The sequence below is a fragment of the Rissa tridactyla genome, chromosome 6, assembly GCF_028500815.1.
Source record: "Rissa tridactyla isolate bRisTri1 chromosome 6, bRisTri1.patW.cur.20221130, whole genome shotgun sequence".
Classification (NCBI taxonomy): Eukaryota; Metazoa; Chordata; class Aves; order Charadriiformes; family Laridae; genus Rissa; species Rissa tridactyla.
Window position 1 is genome coordinate 11488482 of NC_071471.1, and position 20988 is coordinate 11509469.

A 20988-nucleotide genomic window follows, 5' to 3' on the forward strand; every position below is an offset into this window, starting at 1 on the left:
CGTGTCCCATTAGCTGCAGCTACGGAACAGCATGGAGTGTTTCAGGTGGGATTTTGTAAAGATGGGCGAAGACAAAGCATGTGTCACCAAACCAGGCCCCTCAGCAGACAGCTAAACACAGAGGCCACATATTTGATGCAAGCCCTGTTCAAAAGCAGCAGTCTCAGAGATACCATGGCTCGCAGCACGCACCCCTCTCCTGGAGCTGGCTTTCTATAAATGGAGTCCCACCACTCTGCAGGAGACCGGGCCGCTCTCCTCCATCTGTAAATATGACTAGCAGCTACAGGTCTGACTTGGTGGAAGAGCGACATAACATCAGAACCAGAAAGGCAAGACGAGCCAAAAAGTTCCAGCTAGAGACCTCTCTTCATCTGACAGGTCAGTGTCTGCTGACTGAAGGGCAGAGGAAGGGGAGCTGAAGGAGCCAGCAGAACGTGCTTGCTCCCTCCACGAACGAGCAAACGTCCAGCGTGAGCTAAACAAAAGCCAATGTCTGAAAGCACGTTCCTAAGCCTAGGCAAAAGGACAGATTTAATAACCACCCTAACTCCTCCCCACTGCACAGCACAGCGCGCCGTGATTTTGTTGCACAGCTAGCTTACAGAAGTCATCACAGCAGATGAACTCGAGGCAGCGACGGAGGTGCTTCACAAGGTTGACATATAAGAACAGAATAATAATAATAAAAAAAAATAAATCAGGCCTCTAAGTTTTCTAGTCCCATACTTACAGGTCCCACAGCCAGGAACACTGAAGGAAACACCTCTGTGGAGGAAGCCACGCTTCCAAGCAAGACTGGAACACTGTCACACACTGTCCCCCCTCCTCCTCCTCCTCCCATCTTTAAAGGATTTCCTGAATACCAGCTCTCCGAGACCAGCATATTCACAACCAGGAGAGCAAACATGCTGCTTCTAGCAATTTCATCTAAGGTGAAACAGCTGTGACTCATGGAGCCAAACACCCTGACAGGTGGTATGAGGTGAGAGCACTGATGGAACTGCAAAATCAGCTGTGGTCTTCACTCTGCTTTCAGCAGCTTCATCAAGAGCAGTTTACAGAAGCAAAACAGAAGGCAGCTTTACTTTTAACCCAACGTATTTTAAGCACGAAAGACCACATATAAAGCCGTTTGGTTAAAGCCTTCAGACAATCCACAAAAGTAAGGCTTGTAACTGTGGTGGTGTCAGTAAGAAAGAACAAACAAGCCTCTGCTCAAAAAATGAGCCTGTATATAGAACAATTCTGCAGAAATGCCAGAGTGCAGCCCACGCTTTTCTCCAGAGCAGGCTGCTTTGGCTTGTTATAGTTATCGATCGTAAGCTAAGCCAGAGAGGGGGCAAGCTTAGTTTGTGCAGCCTCTGTGGTCTGAAGCAGGATGGAAGTGCAACACGCTTAACAGCGGGCTTTCACCAGGAGTCCCACTCCTGCTGGGAGGAAACGGACATCTCAAAAACGTCTCCCTCGTTTACTTCTCTGTTAAAAGCACATCGTTGTCAACTGAGATATAAGTGGGAAGCTCTTAATTCCATTTACCAGTGCGTAGGGTGGGCAACATATGTTTATGTTAATAAATGTAGGCCCTACATTCAGACTTTCCAGGAGAATTTAAACCAGACATCAAAAAGCAGATTTAGAGCAAAAACAAGAAAAAGAGAACACCAGTCATTTTACATGCAAAATGTAATTAGCTGATGCAACTCACTTCAGTCAAAATATAAGTGAGATTCAGGAAAGGATTAGACATTTACATGGATAATGAGAATATCCAGATCAACAAGAGAAAACAAAGTTTGCAGAACACAATCTCATTTCTTAGAGCATACACCGACCTCTGGCAGATGGATGTTGGAAAAGGCTCCTCGGGGCAGGCTGCCCCATAATTTCCTCCTTAATTTTACTGCACCCTCTTTTGAAGTGCTGTTGCATACAGGAAACTAGATTAAATATAGGCTCAGTCTGGACTAGCAGTTCTCTGCTTGGGGTTGTGTATAGGGAGCTTTGTTAAGGAATTCATGGACAGTGCACATTCCTCTCATCTTTAATAACATGGTTGTTAAGCATATTGCTAGAAAGCTAACATTGTATCTCAACATTATAGTCACTGTGGAAGATGACTTGCCAGACATGAATGGTACAGAAAATGGATGTAAGCCACACACGGGGACAGGGCAAGCACTGAGAATATTCACTAGATGAGTTTGGTAAAGCAGAAATGCAAAAGCAACCAAAAGGAGATAAAATCAGTTTTGTACAGTCCGCTGAGAAACTTCAGTGAATGACCAAAGGCTGCAAGCCAGCCTGTCAGACTAGGACTTGGTTCACTAATGTTTTGAAGTCAGAGACTCTTTGACACCAAGTAAACCTAGGCAGGCTGCACAAACCATCACTTCAGCTCTCAGCAGCGGTGAAAGCAGCCAACCTTTTTATTAGGTAGCCGTGAAAGCCAAAGTCATGGCATGGCAGCCTTCCTGTCCTCCTCTGGTAGCTCCAGTAAGCATCAGGTTTTGAGTTTGCTACATTCTTCTAGAGTTGAAGCTTTTAATAAGTAATAGAGATTCATGACTTTATGTCCACTGATCTCAGGGTTGATCCCTGGAAGACAATGCATGCACTGAGAACATGGAGTTTACTAGAAACTTATCTCCTAAATTTCTAATTGATGCCAGACTACGTAGCTTCTCTGGCAGCTTGTTCTTTCAGTCACTCATCAGTTGAGGATGCATTCTTATCTTCACCATCAGGCGTATCTTTTAGCTGTTGACGAGCAAACTCCTCAAATACCAGCTCTGCTTCACTGAAATGGAAGAAAAACAGGTCTTTCAAAATGATGTTAGCAATTTTTTTATACCAGCAGACTAAAGGCAACACATGGGAGGAAGAAGAGAAGCCCCAAGCAGACTCTGGTAATGTTTCCTTTGTCTTCAAAGGGATTTGTATCACATTCCCACAGGCACCGTCTTCATTGGCGGTGTTCTAGCTAGTATGAAAAGCAGTCGATTGAGCAAGTCAGGATACAAACTGAGGAGGTTTTCATCTGTACTGAATCATGTCCATTCCAGCTAAATATTTATCAGCTAGCTGAAAAGTCTGCAGCCTGAAAGAGTCTTTGTCTAGAAATAAAATGTGAAACCTTTCATCCTTATTCATTCTGTAGTAAAATATGGGCATGTGGTCAAACCTATTGAGTTCCTGAAACTTAGAGCTACAGATGATCAGCTGACCACAAACACATCCCTCCTCCAACGTGTTTCCTTAAATGAGTTTCACGTGGTCAGTCATTGCTGTTCAACTGATGGCAGTAATGTGTCAAGCCACAGTAACTTGCTCACTTTGGATTTAAGCTCATACTCTGTGAACCCAGTGGAGTTTTGGACAATTTTGAGGAGTTTTCAAAGGCTCAATGCACAACTGCAGCTAGAATGTGAAATATCATTAAAAGAAACTTACCCGTCCTTCCCTGCAGTCACCAGCATTCAGCAAAAGGAGGAAAAAAGACACACTAAGTAGTTAGAACCGTGGATGCTAAAACTAGCAAAAATTTATAAACTGACAAGACAAAACAGTGACAAGCACTAGGACTTGCAGCAATACAAGAATTCCAGGAAGTCTCAAAATGTGCATATGTGCACCTGATGAAGCAAAACTCAATCTCCCCAACGGAAAAGCACTCCAGCAATGTTGCCCAAGACATCAGAAGGGCTGAGAAATAGAGACAGATTTTCCCATTTATGCTGCTAGCGGTCACAGCTGTGAGAGACTCCGTGCATACACTACTACTCAGAGATGACAGCACTTGGGTGTCAGGAGGTCAGTCGATAAGTTGGTCTGTCACCGTGATTTAAGTAGTCAGCTGATGAGAAGAAAACATTCTTGTTCGATAAACATGAAGGTATTAAAAATCAAACGACATCAGAATACAGAAAGGCCTATGCGGTCTCTCGTTAGTTTATGCACTTGAGGCAATACTCCAGATTTCAACCTTCCCTAAATATAATCCCAAGACCTTTGGCACTTGTGCTTCTTCAATGGGATTTTTGCTAACCGCACCATAATGAATGCTGCTTACTAGCAGGGTTCCTTGGACGCTGTTTCAGCACAGCCTGAAATGAGCAGAATAGACTGTATGGCAGTGATGAAATGGGGGCAGGGATTTTTTTTTTTTGCTCTCACAATTACTTTATCTTTAGCAAGTAACCGTCGCTTCACTGGCTTACTTCTCATGAGTTCAAGTCAGGGAGCAAAGCACACCCAAGCCATCATCCTACAGAAGTCATCAGGGATCTGGGATGCTTCAGTGACTGGATGACTCGCTACCCGGAGAATTCCCACCCACACCGCACACTGAAATCAAGGGCAACAAGTGGAAACTAGCACTGCTGGAAAAGTCAGCATTAAAAGTGTGCCAAATAGGGCCACTCTAGCCAAAATGCCTCAAAGGATGGACCATGTAAAGACACTCATGATGGCATCTATCCAGACTCAGAAAGGACGGTTTCCTCTACTCACAGAAGCCAAGATGAAGCTGGAAAGTCTCAGGGCACGCATGCTTGATTGAAACGGATTTAAAATGAAATATTTTGAACTTTCAAAAATTTCCAACACATAAAGCATCGTTCCCATTTCATTTTTCCTCAAATTTTTATTCTTTAAATAGTCTGCCCTCTTTGAAGAGCGTTCATTACTATGGGAACAGTGACATCAGTGATGCGGGTGAAGCTGTGCGATACCCACCAGTGTGCTTTGAAGCCAATTTTACGAAATGGGTTGAAGGGGAAAAGTAGGTATTGTTTCAGTTGGGCATATACTTTACTGCCAGATAAATGCTAATTGAACCAATACTTAGGTAGTGTGGCAGCAGAGTAATGCTTAGCATATACCTCAGATGTAAGATTACGTTCCAAGATGCCCTTCTTTACCTTCAGGCTGCTACACTAACAGATAGCTTGTTAAACGCTATTAGCGCCCTAGCAGGAGTTAGGCCCATTCCACACAGTTCTCTGGCTGTCCCGTGGCTTATTTAACATTATAACACTGAAAAATTGTCTGGATCCTGAGAATGGGTAGGCTTTTTCCTTTTTTAACTGGCATCCCAGCAATTGTTTTGAGGACTGGGACGGGAGGGGGCTGTGTTCAAGGATCCACGAGGCTCCAGAATGTCATCATGCTCTCTGCAGAGGGTTTTCTGCAAGCTTTTATTATGCGGCCACAGAAAAGATTCCATCTAATTAAAGTTGTGGCATATGGTAATTTTCATTATAAGCTTGCTTTTAACCTCTCTTAACTTTATGGTGGGGGAAAAAAAAAAAAAGGGAGTGGGCTGTGTTATTTTTCAAAACATTAAAGTGCTTAAAAAATTAACTAATTTCTGAAAGTTAGAATACCAATACAGGGCAGGTATAGCTTTAATATTAAAGGGACAAAGCATTTACGGGTTTCTTGAGACCAGCCCTTTTGTGCAAGTTTAACAAGGGAGCAGATACATGACCATCTGCTGAACAACAGCCAAAACAAAGGCCAGTGTCCAAGACATAGGTCCACAAAACGTAAAACATCAGGAGAAGGGCAGGAAAACCCCAGACCGAAGAATTCACGCTGAGGCCACGGCCTTGAGAGAAACCCAGCAGGAGCCGCTGGGCTAACTGCTGACTGGGAAAGGTCTTCATGTCTGGGAAAGGCATGAAGATACACAGCCCAGTTTGAATCTATCTTTAAAAGAAACAGATCTCTATCCATTTTTGTCAACCGGTGGAAAAGACAGCCTGCCAATGTGACAGGAGCTGCTTCGCCTAAAAATAACCACCTGTGAACCACATGGGTCCAAAAACAGTTGCAAAACCAGCACACATGAAACATGCAAATGCTGGCCTACAAGAAGTCCGAGGCAAGGGAGCTATAAATAAACATGGGAAAGGAAAGGTAGCAAGCCGTTCCTTTGCTGTCTCCTCCAGGCACAGGAAAGAAAGAGCAAGCAAACCGCAATAGCCATGCACTCTGACGGACCCGCGTTTCACTGCCTGATGAACACTTCGGAGCTCGCTCACAGAGGGCAAAGCACTCTGCTGCGAAACAAAGCACGCAGCAGTTCACCACGCTCGCCCCAGTTTGGCCCTAAAAAAATTAAACCGTGTTCTTGAGAAGGTTATTCTTCTGAGGTTCTCTACACTCAAATCAGCCCTGCGTGATTAAATACACTGATGCTATGCGTCTTTTATTTACTTTTGCCGTAAATCACCTTGGCTAGCGAAGGGAAAAGGACATTGCCCCACTGCAAGGAATAAATGGTAATACGTGGCATTTTTAAATCCCACTTCAGCTTTGACTCTAAGTTGCTTGCTTTGACTGCTTTCCTTTCTCCCAGCTGTGCCTTAAGATGAAGCGACAGTCAAGTAAGCGGGGAGGTACAACAGGCAAGCTGCTTACTACTGACTCATCAGTAAAAACAAAAAGTAACGGAAAAAGAAGATAAGGAGTGATCTCAAAATTCCCTGTGCATGCACCCCTGCCTACACCCACCACAGAAGCTGCCGAACAAACCAACAAAGAAAAAAAGCCATTTTTGGGGGCCTCTGGGAGTCTAAACGCTGTTTAAGCTCCATCTCTGCAACTAAGTCTTGATTTGCTCGATTACAAATTAAATGGTATTTCACTAATGAAAGGCATTTTATTTCTCAGAGTTTATGAACTTAGGTGGTAGAATAAGAATTTTAAAAGCATGAACCCACAATTGGGAAGAGTGACTAGGCATAGGGCACGGTAAACTACCAGCCAAGAACGCTGGGAAGAGTTTTAGTTTACAAGCTTCATAGAGAAGGCTGGTTTATTCTCTGTAATGAGCTCAGACACCACATTCCAGCACAGTTTTCAAGTCAGCTATGTAGGCTTCAGAGGAATTTTCTGCTGTTACAGTATTTTTTTTTTTTTTTTTTTTTTTTAAGAGAAAGCATTTATTTCTCAAGTTAACCATTTGTAAGGCTTTCCCCACGGGATAGCTCTTGAAACTACTGGTATTTTTTTTTCAATTTATAAGAAATTTGCAGTCTCCATCTGTACAAAATGCATGAACTGTAGCTGTCTTCTGACAGTAAGCTCCTGGAAGGCTTTGATGTAGCAAACAATACGTGGGCTGTGCCTTTGGTAGAGGATGTGTTGGGGGAAGCGATCTGAGAAATATTGCAGTTCTCCATTTCCCTTGTAAAGTCTTCTGCCCACATCCTTTTGAGTGCACTATATGAAGGAGTGTATCTATCAGCCGTCCTTTGAAATGATCTTAGAAGGGAGAACTGACTGACTTCCATTTTTCCTCATATTACAAGTGCTTCTGCTGGAATTATCTGCCGGAAGCATAAGTAATAAAAAGTGGGTTGCAGCACCTCGAACACCAAAAAGCATCCCGTAAAAAAATTCACACCGTTCTGAAACTGTAAAATTCTTTACAGTTGCCTAAGCCTTTAGAAGATCCTTGTTTGAAGTTCTCAAGCTTTTCTCCCTATCCGTGACAGCTCCAGATTTTGTAGCCCTGAGCTGCCCCACCTGCCCTGCGAGGCTCCCCATGGACACTAGATGGCCCTCACCAGCCACCGCTGCCGGGACCGCTGGTGGCAGTCCCAACTCCTCCCCGAGTGCCTGGGAAGGGGAATTGCCGCAGGAAAGGCTGAGGGAAATGCTTCAAGTATGTACGAGCTACCAGAAGGGGCAGGAGACCCTTGCTAAAGTGGCTGTCCCACAATGCATCACCCACTCAAGGTCACGATCAAGTGTGCAGCAGTGTCAGTGTTTTCGCTGGCAGAGCTTTGCTGCCCTGCAGCGTGAAAATGGAACCCGCAGCCTGGGCACAGTGACGCCGACAAAAGCACTTGCTTCACAGCACCTTCTGCAAGGTGATCCAACATTACCAGTCCTATGGACCAACACGCAGGACCCGACGCCCACCTCACAGGCCAGCCAGAGGCAGCTTTGGGCTGCGTGGCTGCTGTAGCGTATCCTGTGCTGCCCCTCGGTGACGTCTCCTTTGCGGCCACAGCAGAAAGGGAGCGAGAGGGGAACAGGCCTCGTGGATTTGTCCTGAAGGTGCTTCCTACACTCACTGTGTTACTCTGCTGGGGTGTAACACGCACAAAAAGCTTCTCCTATGAGCATGTTGCATGCCTGTGCCGAGAGGCCTTGCTGGCACAGCTCACGGCAGGGGTTTTCCCAGTGGAAGTGGGAGTTTCCTATGGTGCAATTCTCAAAGAGGAGTGAAGATATCTACCTCTGCCCACTCCAGCACATCCGTAATTAGCAAACAGCGATTCCCAACCAGAGCAACTGAGCGTGGAGAGGATCACCAGTCTCTTCTCATTGCTCACACGCGATTCCTCCAACAATTTCACACAATAAGGACTAAAGTCACCGCTCTCTAACGCTTCCAGTATAGAACATGGCATCTATGTTGGGATAACTCCTTTCATAGCCTCTTTCATGTCCTTCCAATGGTCATGTTCTCACATATAGCTGCTTTGGTTAAGTTTGGGCCCAAAGAGAAAAAGAAAGAAAAAGCAGTGCAGAAGCAGCCGTGGGTTTTTGTTTGAAGCCCATGAAAGTCTGTCCAAATACAGGGGGCAGGACAAGATGACTCATCTGTATCAAGCCCCAACATCAGAAAGCTGGCATACTGTTTTGTGTTCCAGCTTCAGATGCCACAGAGGAGCTCCTGTACAGGCTGTGGTGCAAGCACCTTGCAGTTCTTGTATGCTCACCATTAGAGAACAGAGCCAGCCAGGGCCTGAAGAAGTGGGAGGAGAACACAGATGCTCAAGACGGCCTGCAGTTTTGGCATCGGATCCAAGCCCTGGCATGCCTGGGGAAGGCTAGTTCCTTACACCGCTTTAAAGTTCCCACACTTTCATTTACTGACATGACTATGAAGAGACATTCCTCTCACGTACCTGCTGAACATAAAGGCCACAGCACAGACACCGTGGCCAATGCCACATCAACATAACGGGGACTCTAAAAAAATCACTTAACAGTTTATCACGTCTTAACTTTGCTTAAAAGCATTTTGCTTTTTACAATGCTCATGCCTCTTAGGTGTTTCCTGTGACTCATTCTTGTTTGGTGTATTACAATCCGGCGGAGAATTGTTGTCCACCTCATCCAGGACATTTTGCACAGTAGTCATGAGATTGAACTGTGCAGTGCTTCCTCAAGCCCCTGTGCTTTGTATTGTGACTCCGTAGATGAAAGACAAAAAGGGAACATGACCCATTTCCACCTGTCTCCCATCTTAGCATCCCTTCTCCCCGTTATTTTGGGCCTTGAGATTGAGATCTATATACACACGCATATACATATACACACACACACAAAACAGCCCCCATACTGGAGTCTTGTTGATTCTAAAGGCCTCCTGTAGAACAAACCACTATAAGCCTTGCAAAGGTAAGATTTCACGTCAGTCTGTTAATGAAGAAAGGCAAAAACCAGGCATAACTGACCTGCTGGGTTCTTTTCCTCAGGTTTGGGGTGCATGAGACGGAACGGCAGCTCTGTGCCCACTTCACTTTGGGGAGAAAAGAGAATTCATCAGACCCACAGCTCCATTCACGCCTGGTTCAGTACCCTTCCCACCTGCGGCCAGCCCGAGCCCTGAACTCCGGCTTCACCCGTTCTTTCATCTTTTTCCAATCATAATTTTCCCCTCAAAAAGAGTTAAACTGATTTCTCCACAAATAGCCCAGGCTTAGCCACTTTAATAAACTGGGTTTATTAAGTGCTGAATGTACTCGCCTGTACATAAAACCAGAAATATTTTTGTACTTGCTTAATTTTCACAGCTGAGTGCAATTCTTATTTCTGTCAGGTTAGGGGAGAGTTAATGGTGGCAGGTTTTTTTAGGGAGGCAGGACAAGGAATAGGAAAGAGGGTAAAAAAAATTCATGAATTAACAACTACAACTGCATGGTCTGAAAAGGAAGATGACATTTACCTGGAAGTGAGGTCTCCCAGCATGCTACAGAAGAAAACAAGGAGAAAAACACAACCATATTTAGTGCCTTTCCATTCCAGCGCTCTACCAAATGCTGTTTTATTGGTGGGCTATTGAAATCTCCTTCCTCGTATTCTCCTCTCTACTTGCCACAAAGCACAACATCCAAATAAACTTGGTTTTGAAAAAGGTAATTTTCGTTTTTCATGTTCTTCCCATGGAGAAAGAGTCTAAGTTTTTGAAATCCTGACCGAGTGTTGGGCATGGGTCCTTTCTTGGGAGCCAAAGGACAAGGGCAATCGGAGGACCACAGATGGCAGCAGTCATTCTGTCATGCTTTAGGCAAATCATTGACTCATTTTTATACTAGAAAGAAGGCTAGATGAATGAAATACAAATGTAAACAGTGACTATCACCAGAGTTATCCTTGTCCTCTTTCGCACTGTGTGCTGGGGACTAGCTCGTGTTGATAGCATCAGTACAGAACCTGAGCTACGGTGTTGATGACTCTCAGGCAGATGTCTCTACCTTCTGCTCTGGGAGAACGAGAATGCCAACATAAAGGCTCACACAAAGTTTCGCTTCAGTTCTCGCAAAATAAGTTATGGCTTTGAAACAGAAAATTTCAATGCAAACCAGAGGTTCATACTTCAGTCATAAAGTCACACGGTACCTAAGGAAGGTAATCCAGCCCCTCTGGCTCTGGCAAGTTCTTTGGATAGGCCAAGACTGATTTCCAGGCAGTTTATGCTTTAGAGGAGGCCGGATATGCTACAACACTAGGACTAGACTCTAAAGAGTCTGTTATTCTTACCCTGGAACAGTGAGCTTCACTTTGACCTTGTAGGAAACCAGAATCCCCATCACTGTCTTGTCTATTCCGTCCTTAATACTAGCAGAGAAAACAGACAGCAGCGTTAGGCAGCACGGCAACAGAGCGACAATATACGGCTGCAGCAAGAACTGGGTGAACATCCTATTCTCCTGACAGGGACAGAGCGGACGAGCCCCAGGGACAGCGAATACCTCTCCAGATCTGTGCTCACTGTTTAGCCTGAACAAATGCGACAGGTTAACTCATGCGACGTAGACCAACCCATTTGGACACACATTTAGAGTACAAACTCCTGACAGGAGTGTCTCCTCCATCCTCCCCGCTTCTCTATAACCCTCCACTAGCTAAGACCATTTAGAACTCTACTCACATGGTACTAGAAGCCAAGTTGGTGTCCTCATCCTTTAGCTTTCCATCCAGAGCTATTTCCCGGTTCTCCCTGTTATTTGCTAGCAAGGGCAAAAGTATCAGTGTCTTGGTCAGGCTGCTGTTTGGCTGCACCTTTTCCCTGAAAATAAGCAGTAGGTGAGAGAAGGAAAGCGATACGGTGATTTGTGTCACACAACCCAAACCAAGAGAATTTCAAAACAGATTACACACCCATCCAAAAGGAGCGGGATTTATCTGTCCAAATTTAGTTGTCTACAATGCAGACATCTACATCTAAACTGGTCAGAAAAATTCCCTTTATAATCAGCAGAAAGGAACAAGCACTTGCAGAAAATCATTAATTTCACATTAAGGCAGACTGCTAAAGTAGGTCAAACTATGCTGCAAACCTCTAAATTTGGACAAAATAAATCCTAGTTTAGAAGACCAGTACTCAGTGGAAAACGTGCCCCTAAGCTACAGGAGAAAAAAGCCAGAAAAATATAAAATATCCGTGTGTGCCCAGCTCTCCTCACAAAGCAGGGTTCAATGCTGCACTGCCAATGCAGTGCAGTGCAGAAGCACAAGTGGTTCTCCACACTGTCAATAGGCTCGAGGTTTTTATGGGCTTCCTGAGGCCAGAGGATACCAAATGAAACGGTGCAAAGACGACTGACCTCAAGCTAGAGCATCCATGACTTCCACCCAAACAGCAGCACCTTTCAGAAAAATGTTGCATCTCTATTTAAAGATTTCAAGCAATGGGGAGCCTTCCACAGCCCCCGCTAAGTTTTTCAAGTAGGTAACTGCTCTTCAGACAAAACCCCCTCTTCCGCAACCTCCCCCTGTTCCCCGAAAAAAGGTGCAGGGTACCTGCTGGCTAGGAGAAAAGGAGACCGGCTGCACCTAGAGAGCAGAGGTGGTGTGGGGAACACACACAGGAGGTGAGGTGAGAGGAGAGAGCACTGTAACAGCGGGCAACTGCAAGACTATAGCTAGGAACACCTCCCATTACTGAGGAGGAGGGTAATTAAAGGGTATGAAAGAGGAAGAAGGGATAAGCAGAGCATTCACTCACTGTGCTTCCTCAGCAGCTACCACTTTTGTATAGTAGTCACTGGAGTACAAAACCACGTTGGCGACCTGTTCCACTGAGTGAGAAAGGAGAAAGCGGACCATCAGTTGTGCATAGGCATCAGAAACAAGATCGCTCCCCCCTCCTCGAGTCTCAGGAATGGAAGACGTGATGAGGACAGCAGCAAAACCCATCCATTTAGAGCCCGAAGGGTCAGGCAGCCTGACCAGGATAGAGACCAACAGCACGCAAATGGCCAAAGATTATCTTCCCTGAAAGGCATTCAGCCTTGATTTGGAGACAACAAAAACTCGATAACCCACGGTTTCCCCTGGGAGCCTGCTCTTTCCGTTATGAAGATCTCCCTCTTCTTCTCTAAGCGTGTCCACTTTTACCTCTGGTCACTGGTATCTCCTGTCTATCTGTAGTCAATGCGTTTGCATTCAGGAGACACCAGCATCGAGCAGACTGGATACCAAACTGCAGTCAAGAGCCTGCGATAATAAATAGCTTATATCCTCCAATCACACACCAAAAAATACCCCATAGGGTAATTCTGACTGAAACGCTGATGAGGAAAGAATCTGGGGACCCACAAGATCTTTTTAAGCCTGACAGAGGCGTGTCAGCCTAAAAATATTTGGGAATCACTAGACAGCACATCCAAAACCAGCACTGAATCGGCTTTCTCTAGTATAGGGTTTTGTAAAAACCTCAGCAGCTTCGTTCCCTCCTTGCCTTCCCTTCTCTTTCTCATCTTTTGTCTCTCAGACTGGCTTGCACAGGTCCACGTGCAATGGGGCTCATGGGGTGAAAACACGCAGTGCCACAAATAAAACGCAGGCACAGCACTGAAACTCCTCTGAAACTCAGCCCCTGCCCTCGGCTTCCTCAGGAGGAATTACACCATCGCTGGCAGAGCAGATGTTTCTAACGTCACCAGATGTTTCTGAAACCCCAAGCAAAATTGTATGCAACCTAGGCACGTTCAGAGTCAGCAGGAGTTGACAGGGAAGCCCTTCCCACCGGCCTCTCAACAGAGGTGGATTTCTCCCCACAGCACCTGCCTTGCCCACTGCAGGCGTCAGACCTTTTTTCTGTTTACCAGAGGGGACATGACAGTACCTGAAATTAAGCCATACAAGTAACCATGGGAGTTGCAGTGTTTCACTTGATGAACAGCAAACAAAAAGCAACGGACAGGGTGGAGGAACAAATTCCTGCCTTGTCCCATGCTGCCTGCTTAAGCTGTTGCAAGCGCTAAATCCTGTCTGGTTTTCAGCCCTCCCACCATTCCTCTACCCCTCAAAAGAATCCCAAGCAACAGTAAAAACATACCCTGGACTTTGATCTTCTTCACTGTTTTCTCTGTGCTGTTGTTGATGGTGACAGTGACCGGAATGGGCTCACCGTGGTAGTACACCTAGAAGGAATCTGATGCTCAGAAATCCAGCCAGGAGGCCTCTCCCAAGCCCTGAACCCCTCTCTCCCTCCCAGATTAAATCTTCTCACAGAGGCCAGATAAGGCAAGATGACCCTTTCTCAAGGATTCCCGACCCTTTCTTCAACGATGTATTTAGCCTCAAATGCATCTTTGTAATGGGGTCTTGGCCTCCCCTAACAGTAGCTAATGAGAGGAATGACATTAGAGCCCTTGAGTGGAGGCCAAGTCAGTCTCAGCTGAGACCATCCAACTAACAGCCAAAGTAGCTGCTGCGGGCAGCAAAACGCATATTGGCGTGCTGATACTATCACGCCCGCGGCCCCGGGCAAACTCCTTACCTCTTTACTGAGGCAAGCTTTCAAGTGTAACGGCTTGGTGGACATGAAGAACTGCCAGGTGGTCTCCGCACAAGGTTGGGGTCCTGGGTTTTCTGGAGCGTATTGCACCTTACGGATCAGCAGACGTGCAGAGTTCCTGGGAAGCAGCAGAGGACAACACGGTGGTACTTTGTGCTTGGCAGAGGCAGGAGCTCTGCATTCACATGTGCTTACACCCAGGAAATCCAACGGCAAGAGGGGCAAGCCTGAACAATCGGCCAAGGTGCGTTACTGAACCGCTCACCCCTTTAAGAAGGGCAAAGCTGAAGACAGAGACACATTCTGTTACCTCTTATGAATTCTCTCTTCCACATTCTCTGTTGAGAAAGCTTTCACCTCAAAGTCCACCCCACAGCTCTGCCAGAGAGAGAGAAGACAGCTGTGAAATCAGTGTCAGAAGCCAAGAACATCTGTAGATGTTTAAACATCCTTCTATACACCAGAAATTGGCAGATTCCTGCCAGCTGCGAATTCTTCTGGCCTCCTACCATTGTAATAGAGATTCCTGCCAAGGCGTGCGGCAGCACCCACCTGTTCCACAAGTTCCATAACCGAGGCTTAGTGCCTAGCCCTTGACCGATGACATCCCTACTCCTCAAAGGCTTCCTGTGAGAGCAGTGCTGTAGAGGTCTCAGCACACTGCAGGCCAGAAGCCTGAGCAGCCTGCAAGACTCCCCAACCCGCCTTGAGTTTCTGAACGGCTTTGTAATGCCAATACCTGTCTTGGGTCAGCCTTATTTCCCAATGTCTAAAGGCCAATCGGGCCAAGCTGACCTGTGTTTTAACGGGTTTTTACCGGCATGGGACATCTGTGTGAGTCACAGATAACTGTCTACAGAGCAATATGGGAGTTTTTGCTGGAATATCGTTCCTTGGCAAAAAACACAGCTTATCCTTGTGGCATTGGATTCTACAACCTGCGTCCCACCTTGCCCGGCTGTTAGTCTAGCTCAGCTGTTCAGAGAGCGTCCAGTGAAGTATAAAAGGAATATTTTAAATCGTGTCAGAAACCTTACAAAACCTCTCATTACCTGGTGACTTTTACTCCAGGGTTTTTGCTGTGTTTACACACACATGCAAGCCAGACCTCCTCTGCATTTGTTTTAATTCAGAAGCAAATCTTAACACGTGCTATTTATAGCGGTCTATGAGATTTTAGGCACTCAGTCTCCTTTTCTCTCACGTAGCCTGACAGCTACAATCATTTTATGCACAGCCAACCCGCAAATCATGTGGTACCCTTAAGGAAAACACAAGCATTGCAGATTTACTGGCCTTGCTGCTATTTGACTCGATTCCCTTTCTCATTCTGAGGACTTAAATTCCAAGTCTGTGACACGCACTTGTAGCTCTCAAGTCAGGCTCCTGACATTTGTGGCGTAGCGCAGTAAACCCTGGCATCACCTTATTCTACTCTCAAGGTAGCCAAATAAAGTCACGTGACTTTTTCCATATGACTTTCCCCGTCCACGATAAGCACAAGCGTCCCATCGGTCTCACCTTATCAACGTCACGAGGTGCAGGCTGTAGACAGACTGAACAAGGCAGGTAATCTGGAAACTGAGGGAGGAAGAAGGGAAAAATACCTCAAAAGCTGTATTACAAAGATTTCCAACTCTGCGATGCTCTAATTAACACATTGCTCACAAACGGTACAAAACAATCCCGAAGACAACAGGCCACTTGCTGTAATATAGTAACCCTTTGAAGTTCTGGTGAAGATAGGGGCCTTAATGTACTGAACAAGTCCCTCTAGTCAAAAAATGCTGTAATAGCCAAGGAAGGGGAAAGAAGAAAAAAAAAAAAGGAAGAAAAAGAAGAGAGAAAAAGTAAAACAAGCCCAGGCACGTGAAGCACCTGGTCTAAAAATCAAACAGAGCCTTAGAGGCACAGCTTAGAGAACATCTGGCTCCCCACCCAAGATGCTCAATATGGCTCACAGCAGTGCTGCTCACTCTTCACGTGGGCTTGAAGCTTGAGCAAAGCTTCTCTATGTCAGAAACACAACTAAGGCCACAAAGACCAGCCAACTACCAGCCAGTGCCCATTGCTCCTGGCCTCGGCAGGGCCAGCAACTCCAGGTGTCAACTGGGAAGGCTGCAGAGTAGCTCATGGAGACCAAGTGCTACCACCCCATGAGAGACTCCGTTAGTTTGAAGATCACTAGATTGTATTTGCGTGGTTAATATTACAATATTAACATTATTAACATTACTATTAACATTATTAACATTACATTATTGTTAACATTACAATAGGTACCAACCCATTTAGCAAAATCATTCAAAGACTTATTTGTTGCAATATCTGAGCATGTGGTTTTCAAACCTGGATCTTCCTAGGGAATGCTAAAGCAGACATATCACTGACAGTACTGGAAGCACATCCCGTCAGAATCAGAATTTGGCAATGAGCCGTTATTTGTTGACAACATCTGGTAAAGAGCCCTTCATCCATTTGTTTGATCCATACAATTTTAAAGAGAAAGGATTTGGCAATTTCTTTATGAGCTCCAAGGCAACGGTATAAAGTATTCCAGCCCCTCAGGAAGGGGGAAGACAAGGATATATGGGGCTGTTTCTAGCATAAAGCCATTGCATGTTCCCTTGCCTTTTCAAGGAAAGCACTTTTCACGTGCAGTTAGGGTCTTCTTGCACTTTACCACTCAGGATGGCGAAGAAAAAAAATTGGTACGTTACCTGTCACTCAAAATTGGAACTTTGCATAACATGAATTCGCTATTAATCCCTGTCTCTAGTCCATCACTGAGCCTCAGCAGCCTGGTAACAACAGGCAAGGAGGAGAGGGTCAGAGGCTCTTAGGAGATACTTACCGTAAAGAAAAAGGGATAAGCATTTTTCCCCAGCTTCTTTAGCAGAGATTCCTGCAAGTGGGAGAGAGTCTCTGGCTTGTCAGCAGGTGGGTACACTTGGACCCTGGAGAAGAACAGGTCCCGTCGGAAGGTGAGGCCAATCACATCAATGTCTTCTTGGCCGTACCGGAAAGCACAGGTCAGGGACACGTACACTGGAAAGAAGCACATGACGGGTAAAGCAGGCAGCAGGCTAACAATGCAGCCGGGGCGGGGGGGGATGTAAAATCCTCCTGCTCTATAGAGTCAGGGAAACCCATTTCAACGCTGTCGTGTAACCCGTAAGTATTCATACCATATGTAACAACATACATTACGTTGAGTGAGAAGCCCATTCACTGGGGAAGAGAGTTACATTTCTACCCTTGAAACAATAAAAAGGGTTCTATCTCAGCATCTCACTTCAAAAGAGGACTAACAATCTCTGGAACATACGTTGCATAAAACCTCAAACCTTTTTTCCCCTTGATAATTGCAGGATCCACCAATACAACGCCATCTGAAAGAAAGGGAAAAAAATAAAAGAGATTAAGAGAAGAAAATCAGGGCTGAGAGAGCAGGAAGGGCAGCATGTATCCTTATGGACTTACCTACAGGTTCCACGTTCCCCATGTTATCAATGAAGTCCCGCTTTCCCAGGTAGATGGTCAGCTGCAGGGAGAAGATGATGGTGGTTGAACTACGAAGTGTTGTATTTGGGTGTTGGGTGGGGGGACACAGCAGAGAGCTGTAAATCTTGTAGAAATCAGAACAATTCCATTTTAAACGGAATTCTTTTTTTCCCAGCAAATATGCGATCCCCACCAGAGTCAACAGGATTATTCACGTGCTTCAGGACATCGGAATTGAAGACCTGATGTAAACCATCGCCCAAAAGTATATACTTGGACATTGGACAAAGAACTATAGATGTAAAGATTTTTGGTGCCATCAGGTTGAAAAGACAATGATTCAGCTTTGTTTTAAATGCTTTCCAGCAGGACTACAACCCAGGGGGAGTGAGAGGCGAGTTGCCTTCCTCTTGTATTATAATACATGGGAAGCTTGCCCTATAAACGCTGTTTACATCACCTCCTCAAACTTGGCACTAAATACAGTTCATGGTCCTTCTTCGGAAAAAAAGGAAGGGGGCAGGAAAGAGCTTTCTAACGTCTCCAGTCAGACTACAAATAAAAGTCATACCCATGACTTTTATATATAGAAATATATATATTTATACCCATACCTATATAAACCCATTATTGTGGTACTTACAGCTTTGTCCCGGGTGCTTTTTTTGAAGATAACTTGTTTATTAGCATTCTTCCCACTCGCCCCTGTCTTTTGAGACTCAGGGCAGCTCATGGTCAAAGATGGGTGTGTGACCGTGCGTGAATGAAGCTTTTCTGCCCCAAAAGGTCCTGGGAAAGATGTCAGGAAAAAAACAGGTGGATGAGATAAAAGCAGAATTATATTTGGTGGGTAAAGCACTCTACTCCCAGGTATAGTTTACCAAAGACTATTTCACTAGATACTCAGGCATGGCACAGAAGGTGGCTTTCTTGTCATTTTTGCAGTTCCTCGTTAAAAAAAAAACAAACCAAAAAACCAAACAAACAGAAACAAAAACCAAACAACCAAACATAAAAACATCTATTTAAGAACAGCTCTTCGGAAACATTACAAAAGACCAAGAACTCTTTTTAATTGATATTAAAAAAAATCAGAAGACCAATAGAAGAATCTTGAGGGGAAGGGAGAAGCTTGGCCCTTGCAGAGAGGTTTGTAGAGAGTAATTTTGTGACAAAATCCATAAGAGTACAGATAAAGGTAATCTCATCAACACAAGGCACTGCAGTTTTCAAAAGGTACCTCAAGGTTTGTCGTCAGAGGCTCCAAATTGTCATGAGGTAAGAAGGAAGGTCACCTCACTCATTAATAATGGGATAAAATTTAGAACATCAATACATAAGGGTTTGGGCTTCTTTCGGCGTTTGGACTGTTTTGGGGGGTTTTGTTTGGTTTTTGGGTTGTTTTTTTATCACTGCAAGTATATAACAACGCAGTCTCATCCGTCCTGGGACATTTGCTGTTGAGCGTGTCCTTGAATGAATGGAAAGAAGGCTAGATAAGGAGCGAACAGCCTGCCCACAGACACAAGGCTCTTCTGGATTCCCCAAAATAAAGCTGCCTACATACCCATAGACCGGCTAGGTGATGAAATGGCGTACGTCCTGTAAGAGTAAGTGAAAAGTTCTGCGCTCAAAGAAAATACAGGTATAGTCTGACATGCGCAGTTATGCTCAGCATCAATTAGGAAGAATGTCTTGACATAAGCAGAGTAATTACTAGGAAATAACACAGCCGAGAATGCCATTTATACCATTTTAGAACCCTTCACATACCCACATCTTGTAACGCAGCACGCTCAGTCTAAGACCTAGAAAGGTGGTATATATTGGTAAGGAGTCAGACCAAACCCAAAATGGGAACTCACCTGTCCAACTGTATTTTCCTAAACCAGAACCGAATGTAACCCCTTACTTTCAGGGTATCATCGAACTCAAAACGGAACGGACCATCAGAATAAGGCCCAGCTACCTGCCCAGAAAGGTAACAAGTATAAACAGGAGTAGGAACAGCTCGTACCCAAGAAAAAAACACAAGTAGAATAAGATTCTTTGGGGCAGGGGAGAAGAAAAGAGGGGAAGGGCGGCAAAAGGGCAGAAGAGAGAGATGTCCAGAAAACCTACGTGTTAACGAAGTGAAGGGAGATTATTTTTTCATTTTGCCCTAAGTCATAAAAAGCAGCATCCCATAAAGTGATCAGACAGCAAATTCAAAACAAAGTGAAGCGTTTCCTCACATAACACAGGACTCAAGAGCAGAGCGCGTTGCTGCAGAAGGCTCTGGAAATCACCAGCGTGAGTTGATTCAGAGGATTAGATGCGTTCACAGGGAAAAGGCTTTTGGCAGACATCGGACAGGATGATCTAGGCGCGGCCCTAACTGGAAGACTCTGAAGCGAAGGAGCAGCATCAGGAAAGGACGATGCTCCACGTATGTGCCCTGTTCTTACACTTTTCCCTGTTGGACCTGTGTGGATAAGTATGTATTGTGTTACACTGTCAGAGCAACAGTCCGTCTACGGCCATCCTTGCAGTTTGCTCCCATTCTATTTTGCTTCTTTCTTTTCCCATTTTAAAACCATTTTGAGAGTAGAAACAGTTTCTTGGGCCTATTTGCATACAACAGCCTGCAGAAAAAGCAAATACTTCCCTTCTTAGAAAGCTAGAAAAAATGTAAGGTAGAGATTCAAGACCTACCTTACACGTGTTTTAAGCATTTCTATTTTTAAGAACTATAGGTAGGTTTTCCAAGTCCAGGATAGTATTTTTTTGCTGAACAGACACCCTACTTACACCGTAGACCCAAATAACCAAACTAGCAAATAACATTAAATACCTTGCTATGTTCCAAATGCCACAGGAGCTGCCACGGCACAAAGACGTGAAATCCTAAACCCCTGAGGAGAGGTGGATGTTCCACACGGCCGCGTCCTACGCTTCTTCGCATCTACTAGAGGGAATCACTAACCTCTTTGCAAACAAGGAAGACAATTTGTAGGGGATTTGAAAGCACGTCTCTAGTTGCGTCCATCCAGGATTTCAAGAATTAATCCCCCTCCAAAAGCAAATATTGTACCCGGGCTAAGATCCAACTGGAAAGTGGTTAAGTCAGCAACATAAAGCATTAACCTAAGGAAGCTCAGATCGTCAATGAAAAGGTCTACAATGTCATACTCACACACTTTGTAAGGACTACAGACTTACATAAAACAGGATGGTTACTGAAAGCAGCTTTATTCTAAAGCTCTTTCTCTGTCTTCTTCCTAGGGTTGCAAACCATCCAGCCTGGTAAGAAGCTGAACAGACAAGAGCCATTTATGAAAAAGAGTTTATAAAACACCAAACCAAGCCTCTATAAAGAGATGCCGTTATGAAGGACTACCAAACATTGAGAACTCATCATCGCTAAGTAGTTTATCTGTTAGTGCTCCACC

The 20988-nt window shown here is 45.0% G+C and overlaps 1 protein-coding gene across 6 annotated transcripts; it reads right to left on the reverse strand.

The window, feature by feature from the left end:
• Positions 1-1698: 1698 nt before the first annotated feature.
• On the reverse strand, positions 1699-19550 carry SAG (S-antigen visual arrestin). Of its 6 annotated transcripts, XM_054206731.1 has the most exons (15): positions 18201-19550; positions 17537-17597; positions 17401-17445; positions 16908-17101; positions 15575-15634; positions 14364-14431; positions 14036-14171; positions 13592-13676; positions 12257-12329; positions 11180-11317; positions 10789-10866; positions 9974-9997; positions 9483-9547; positions 3454-3463; positions 1699-2800 (listed from the first exon to the last, which is right to left on the reverse strand). In XM_054206731.1, exons 1-15 carry the CDS (start codon positions 18288-18290, stop codon positions 2707-2709), a joined length of 1221 nt encoding a protein of 406 aa, XP_054062706.1. In that variant the 5' UTR covers positions 18291-19550; the 3' UTR covers positions 1699-2706. The 6 variants fall into 6 exon arrangements, 5 of the variants coding, with proteins under 5 accessions (XP_054062706.1, XP_054062701.1, XP_054062704.1 ...); XM_054206726.1 differs by lacking the exon at positions 3454-3463 and having other exon boundaries at positions 18201-19549; XR_008467122.1 differs by lacking the exon at positions 3454-3463 and having other exon boundaries at positions 2743-2800; positions 8742-9547.
• Positions 19551-20988: the final 1438 nt, after the last annotated feature.

What these genes read in the sequence shown, in the direction of transcription:
- SAG (XM_054206731.1), bottom strand. Translation starts at nt 18,290, where the DNA reads ATGAGCTGCCCTGAGTCTCAAAAGACAGGGGCGAGTGGGAAGAATGCT. An exon ending in AAAGCACCCGGGACAAAGCT is followed by an intron (nt 17,598 to 18,200) that starts GTAAGTACCACA and finishes TTCTCCCTGCAG; the next exon opens with CTGACCATCTACCTGGGAAA. An exon ending in GAAGAGAGAATTCATAAGAG is followed by an intron (nt 14,172 to 14,363) that starts GTAACAGAATGT and finishes GCTGCTTCCCAG; the next exon opens with GAACTCTGCACGTCTGCTGA.